The 7500-nt window shown below is 45.9% G+C and overlaps 1 protein-coding gene across 1 annotated transcript; it reads left to right on the forward strand.

Annotated features, from left to right (window-relative positions):
- The first annotated feature begins 2881 nt into the window (after positions 1–2881).
- On the forward strand, positions 2882–4961 carry GPR12 (G protein-coupled receptor 12). Its single transcript, XM_009505135.2, has one exon. The coding sequence runs from the start codon at positions 2941–2943 to the stop codon at positions 3943–3945; it is 1005 nt and encodes a 334-aa protein (XP_009503430.1). The 5' UTR covers positions 2882–2940; the 3' UTR covers positions 3946–4961.
- Positions 4962–7500: the final 2539 nt, after the last annotated feature.

Below are 7500 nucleotides of genomic sequence, written 5' to 3' on the forward strand. Positions count from 1 at the left end.
AAAGCAGGAGGGTCACCAGAAATATGAATTAATCATCTTGAATCTTCCAGCAAATTTTTACAAGGCTTAGCATAATGTCTGAGGTAGACCTGAATGAAGGGTGGCAGCACACACGCTTGCTGAGTGCATTACTCAGCAAGGGAGAAGGAAATCACAGAATGGTAGGGGTTGGAAGGGATCTCTGGAGATCATCTTGTCCAATCCCCTGCTTGAGCAGGGGGCACAGGACTCTGTCCAGGCAGGTTTTGAATGTCTCCAGGGAAGGAGACTCCACAACCTCTCTGGGAAGCCTGTTCCACTCTCTGTCACCCTCACAGGAAAGAAGGTTTTTCTCACATTCAGGTGGAAATTCCTGTGTTCCAGCTTGTGCCCATTGCCCCCTGTCCTGTTGTTGGGCACCACTGAAAAGAGTCCAGCCCCATCCTCTTGACACCCACCCTTCAGATGTTTATAAGCATTGATGAGATCCCCCCTCAGTCTTCTCTTCTCCAGGCTAAAAAAACCCCAAGTCCCTCAGTCTTTCCTCATAAGGGAGATGCTTCAGTCCCCTGATCATCTTGGTAGCTCTCCACTGGACTTGCCCAAGGTGTTCCACATCCTTCTTAAACTGGGGGGCCCAAAACTGGACACTACTCCAGATGTGGTCTCACTAGGGCTGAGTAGACGGGGAGGATAATATCCCTCAACCTGCTGGCCACACTCCTTTTAATGCAGCCCAGAATATTGTTGGCCTTCTTGGCCACAAGGGCACATTTCTGGCTCGTGGTCAGCTTGTCCACCAGCACTCCCAAGTCCTTCTCAACAGAGCCACTTTCCAGTAAGTAGTTCAGCCCCCAGCCTGTACTGGTGCATGGGGTTGTTCCTCCCCAGGTGCAGGACCTTGCACTTGCTTTTGTTGAGTCTTCCCTTTGGATTCCAGTCATCCCCCAGGGCCAGGTTTTCCAAAGTGCTTTCGGTATATAGTGACGTAAATGAGGACAAACCATGTTTTCTTAAAATTGCCAAGGCTCTTCTAAAGACCAGCTCATCCCACTATTTTGGCATGTCCTGGAGGCCCTGATTCTCTCCACTGACAATATCTTGGGACACTATCTTCTGCACACAAACATCTGCACCTGGTGTCTAAAGCTGCTTGATGTGGTTCCTCTGACTTAGTGGATTCTATGCAATTTCAGTTTCTAACTCACCAGAAGTCCCACTGGCCCGCCTCCACTACATGATATGCAACAGCTCTGCAAATTCAGCCACATGTCTCTAATGTCACCCTCTGGAGATGGCAGGCGTCCCTATGCCTGGGCTTCCCCAGCAGGCTCTCTGCACGCTGTCAGGTGCTGCCTTCTCTAGGCCTGATACTGTGCATCGCTCCCTTAAATCTTTTATACTATGTTGTCATTTTCCTATGGTTATACATCACAGAATGATTGGGGCATTAAGGTGCTTCTGGAGACGGTCTGGTCCAGCCCCACTGGCAGGGTCCGTTACAGTAGGTCACTCAGGACCATGTCAGCAGGTTTTGACTATCTCCAGGGATGGAGATCCCACAACCTCTCTGGACAACCCATGCCAGCACTCAACCACCCTCACAGTACAGATAATTTTGACTTAACTCATTTTTAGGAGCTGAAAGGCCAGCTAACCACTGTGGGACCAGCAAGGGACTTCCTAGGCACTGTGTCACATTATTCAAAAGCTTTTTACTCAGTGACCCTCCGAGACTCACTCCTCGCCAAGGTGCGCAGCTGCTGTTAACACCCAGCAACAGCTGCCACAAATTAGAGTCTGGAATGCAAGGCTGAGCTCAGCGCTTTAATTTACTATTTTATCACGAGCACCCGCTTTGCCTGCACCCCCCAAACCCCCACCACCCCTTTCAGAACCTCAAACCCACGGACGGTCCGTCCCTTCCTTCACTCACCCCTCGGACAAACCGCCTCGATGCAGCGAGGCGAACGACCGCCTCATGGCGGGCGCGGCGGTGCCTCAGGGGCGCTCGTGCACCGTCCCCCGCTCCCCTCGCTCCGCCTCCCCCTTCCCCTTCCCCCGCCCGGCGCGCTCGCGCGGCAGGAGGCACCTGCGCAGGCGCGCGCTCACGAGGCAAGCCCCCTCCCTCCCCCTCCACACACACAAACAGCCCCCCCCCCCACACACACACGCCGTGCGCGCGCGCGGCGGGGGCGCGCACCTGCGCTGTGCCGTCGGCCGCGCGCCGGGCTTTGCCGTGAGGGCGGCCGGTCCCGCTGCCGCCTTGAAGGGACCGAGGCGAACCCTCTCTCCTCCTCCTCCTTCCTTCCTTCCTTCCTTCCTCCCTCCGATCCGCCGGGGGAAAAGCCCAGGTGACCGCCGCCGGGGGTGCGTGGGGTGCTGTGCGTGCGTGCGTGGTGTCCGTGTCCAGTTTGTAAGTTCTCAGAGGATATCACCCCCCTCCCCACACACCCCCCCCCCAGCCCGGGCGGGGTTTCCTCACAGGGGGTCGGTGAAGGGTATCCCCCCCGCCCCGCGCCCCCAATCCTGGCCGCTCCCTCCGTGACCAAAAATAATCCCACTTCGAAATCGTGGCTGCTGAATAACGGGGTTTACACCGCCCCACAGCCGGCTCCCACCCCACATTGCAGCGCTGGGGGGGTGGGGGGTGTTAGTTGTTTTATGGGCTCCCTCCCGTGCCTGTGCCTCCTTCCCTATGCAGGTTAAGGGAATTACGTTTAGGATCACTCAGTTTCCGTGTGTTGGTCCCTTGGCAGATAATCTCGGGTAGTTTTAAATATTTTTTTTCTCCCCTCTGTTTTTATTTTTTTTTAATTGTCACATTTATGTAACAAGTGCCTGCCTGCACATTAGATTGGTGTTGCCGTCTAGGGCGTTGCATGCTCTGGGGGTGCTGTATCCAGTGCTGTGCCTGTACATTAAAAAAAATGTCTTTCCGTTGAAGAAGACGGGGTTAAAATGAATGAAGATCTGAAGGTTAATTTGAGCTGGCTGCCTCAGGATCATGTAGAAGCCAGCTCTGCCGAGAATGCCTCAGCCGCAGGCTCCTCCCTGGTTCCTGTCATAGACCCAGAGCCAGAGCTTTTGGTAAACCCCTGGGACATTGTCTTGTGTACTTCAGGGACCCTTATCTCCTGCGAAAATGCCATTGTGGTTCTTATCATTTTCCATAATCCCAGTCTTCGCGCCCCCATGTTCCTCCTGATAGGCAGCCTGGCGCTGGCAGATCTCTTAGCGGGCATTGGATTGATCATCAATTTCGTTTTTGCATACCTTCTGCAATCAGAAGCTACGAAACTGGTTACGATTGGACTGATTGTTGCCTCTTTCTCAGCATCTGTCGGCAGCTTGCTGGCTATTACTGTTGATCGTTACCTCTCCCTGTATTATGCTTTGACTTACAATTCAGAGAGGACTGTCACTTTTACCTATGTCATGCTTATATTGCTCTGGGGAGCATCTATCTGTATTGGACTACTGCCTGTAATGGGCTGGAACTGCCTCAGAGATGAATCCACCTGCAGTGTTATCAGACCACTCACTAAAAATAATGCAGCTGTCCTTTCAGTCTCTTTCTTGCTTATGTTTGCCCTCATGCTGCAGCTCTACATTCAAATCTGTAAAATTGTGATGCGCCATGCCCATCAGATTGCCTTGCAACACCATTTCCTGGCCACTTCCCACTATGTGACCACCCGAAAAGGAGTGTCTACTTTGGCCATTATTTTGGGGACTTTTGCTGCTTGCTGGATGCCTTTTACGCTCTATTCTTTAATAGCAGATTACACCTATCCTTCTATCTACACCTATGCCACCCTCCTGCCAGCTACCTACAATTCCATCATAAATCCTGTAATATATGCTTTTAGAAACCAGGAGATACAGAAAGCACTTTGGCTCATCTGTTGTGGCTGTATTCCTTCTAACCTGTCTCAGAGAGCAAGATCACCCAGTGATGTCTGATTGGCAGCTAGGAGGATGTTCCTTAACATGTTACTTTCCAGACATTCTTGCAACGCTGTCTTTGGTTTAGATGCATTCATTAAATGATGTGTGATGAGTTCATATAAAAACCACAGGATGCACTGACCTTTTTGTAAACAGAAACCCCAGTGACCAAAATGAATCGAGTGGTTTAAGGGAGATTTCCAAAATCAAAATAATCAGTGTTCTCACAGATTTATAATGTTGCTCAGGGTCTTTTTGTTGTATTACCCAGACTTTGCCATGTTTGCTATGACTTTACATTAAGTTTGTTAATTAAAATTAGATTGAAACAGCATACCTCCTTTGAAAATGTTTATGTGATTGGGTTTAGTCATACTGCATGTTATAGTCGGTTGTCAGGATATTTTTTCCCCCCTCTTTAATTCTTCTGAAAACAAACAAAAAAGAAAACCCAAGTCCTGCTACCCCATTTGTATATCATCAGAATACCTTTCAAAATAATGGCCAATTGTACTGATTTATATGGTATTTATTGTAATAATCACAGTGCAACAAATTTGCTCCAGCTGAGGAAGTACTTGTGTAGCTTTCCATTTTACATCTCAGCATGAATTAGCTTGATAATTGTTTTAAAGGGTTACCTGTTCTTTCCTGAATTCTCGCTGGATGTTAAAACAGAAGATATGCTTTGCCTTCCTTTTCAAAAGTCAGCCATATGTTTTCACTTAGATATGGGACATCAGAGCTCATTATACTATTAATCTTAGAAGAAATTCAGGGGGGTTCTTTGAAATTGATGAAAAGATACGGCCTCTTTTGGCTATGCGTTTGTAATAGATGCTTCACTGAGTTTCTCAGACAAGTTTATCTTTTCAGAAATGTGTAAGAAAATATCTAATAAAATTACCTACCAATTGCTTGCAACACGCTTAGCATCTACATTAAATGGTTCCCCTTCAGTTTGTTATCAAGTCAAAATGATTACCACTTGTTTCATTGTTCTGCTATATAATTTAAAATACTGAAGTTTATAAATTCTCAGAGCATATCTGGTTCATAATTGTATGCAACCAGAACTACAACGTGAAACAATATTTTCTCTTCTTCTGGTGGTTTCATCCATTACAGACTGTGATTCTTCAGACTGTAGGTGTGTCAGTTCACTTCATTATAGGATGGTTTTGGTCTAAAGAGCAGAGCTTCCTCTCGTGAATGGTTAAATTTCAGACTGCTGCTAACCTTTTACCAAAGCCACATTAGAATGCACTAGAAATAAAAGATTGCTTTCTAATTTGAAAACCTGATTGCTAGAGAGAAAAACTTCCTGGCAGATGCCTTCATGAAACTTAAGGTGTACCCTCATATCAGCGCATGGGAGTTTGTAGTACTACTTCTACTAGTGTTGATGGGAGCTCAATGTGTTCATGCCCTGGCATCAGGAGGGGGTTATATTCCTTTGAATGTCAAAGTCAGCATACTGTATTGTTGCTTCAGTATCTTCCATTAGAGTTTAAAAGAAAACAACAAACTCAAGTGTAAAAATAGCAATATTTACAGTTCAGTGAAAAAAATATACCTGTATAGTATAGATAGTAGAGACAACTGTGTTGCTGGTCTGGATTTTTCCAGATGGAATCTGTCCTTTTGACATGGACGTTTGGATGACCATAGCTTTTTGTGGCAAAGTTTCTGTGACATTAAGAATCGTATGCTATACACAAAGCTGAATCTCAAGTGTGAATGAGTTGTCTGTAAACAAGGCTCTGTAGAGATTTTTATGAGCAATAATTAATTTTAGTTGCAATGCTGGGTTCAAATTCCATTATTTACTTGGTTTAACCTTCATGATATTTGGCTCTTACTTTGCAATCTGATTAGTTTAATAATTGCATGGCATGGTCCAGGAAAGCTGTGAACTTGCAGCTCCCCTACCTTCACTGTGATTTACAGGTGCTCAGTACAGTTAGACTATGGCCCCTGCTCAGTGTAGGATATTGGTGTTCTTTATCTACTTCTGAATGCTAATGAAACTCTAGTCGTTGCATTTTGTTACGAATTTTGTATAAGAAATAATCACTTCATAAATATCTATGCTATGTATGCGTGCAGTTTTGCACGTATGCAAAGTATTGGGAATAAATGGCAGTAAAAGTCATGAGCTGAATATTGCGGAGAGGCTGAATAATATAGACTGGTACTTTTAAAAGCAGGAAGTCATGCAAAGTTTACCACCCCCCACCCCCTTTTTTTCCCCATTTAGTTTTTCTGATCAAATTGCTAAAAAACATGCTGAAGATGAGCAGCTACAACTGTGACCAAAATTCAGTCCTAAGAGCACCTGTTGTTTTGCTTATGTAGACCTGCTCATCCTTCTGGACAACCTCACAGGCACTAATGTTTTTTTTCTCTCCACAGCACCCAGGTGGTAGGGAAGCCAGTAAAAAACAGAACAGAGGGAGATAATGTTGTCCCCTCTTCTCATGCCAGTTCACCTAGTGCCCTTGTCATCTTCCTCGCTCCACAGGCTGCTCAAATCTGCAGAGGCTCTCCAGGGTGCCGGGGGAGCCAACCTCTTCATTGTGCCAGAGCAGAGAGATTTGTAATTGGAAGCTCCTCTCCTGAGGAGCACTGCGAGTCAAACAGAGGAAAGAAGAATTAATTATAGAAGTCCCACAAAGCTAGCTTGTAGGGGTGTGATTTGCCCTCGTTTGAGGAGTAACGCATGGTTACCTTTCAGCAGAAGAAGATGAGAAACACGATTATGCCTCCCAAGCTACTGCTGTGACCTCCAGTGAGGTTGCTGTCTCTTTCAGAAATATGTTCTTAAATTAAAACCATGCAGCATAGGCCATAAAATCCTTCTGGAAGTCAGTGACATAGGTTTGCCCACAGCTGTCTGACCAAACTTTAACATGGTTTGCAGAACTGGATAGATGCTATATAACACACCTGTGAACGAACTCTTGGGAGCAGGGGCAGAGCTGTGGGTACAAAGCTGCCTTCCTCACTTGTACAAAAGAAATGCTTGACAGACAGCCACTTCTCAGACCCTGCAGAATTAAGCAATTCTCTGTGATCACCTCAGAGTTACAGTTCAGGCCATGGTTCTGTATGGTCAGGTGCCAGTATCCATCTAGGATCCTTCTGAGACTGGCAGAAATCCAGCCAGCTCGCAGGATTCTGTCATTTTGTTGTTCCATCAAACAACACCCCGGGATAAGACCAAGGGTGTTAGATTTACCATTCTATATACAGGGAAGTATCTTTCATATCTCCATTGTAATGACAAAATACTCTTTTTCTTAATGCCTAATTTAGTTTGAAGAATTGAAGTTCATTTTTATCTATTAACACACCTGAGCCAACATTAGTAACAGGTTGTATCTTGATGGGTGAAACTTTCTTCATTGTTCTCATATTCATCCTCAAAGTTTGGGAGAGGATTTTTTTTAAAATTGTCTTTTTTTTAACCGTTTCTCCTAACAGTAAGATTTCAGCAATAAGGGGAAATATGTTTTTAGCACAAGAGCAATAAAATCCTCCATGTTGCGGGTACTATAAACTGCTGAG

The sequence above is a fragment of the Phalacrocorax carbo genome, chromosome 1, assembly GCF_963921805.1.
Source record: "Phalacrocorax carbo chromosome 1, bPhaCar2.1, whole genome shotgun sequence".
Taxonomy (NCBI): Eukaryota; Metazoa; Chordata; class Aves; order Suliformes; family Phalacrocoracidae; genus Phalacrocorax; species Phalacrocorax carbo.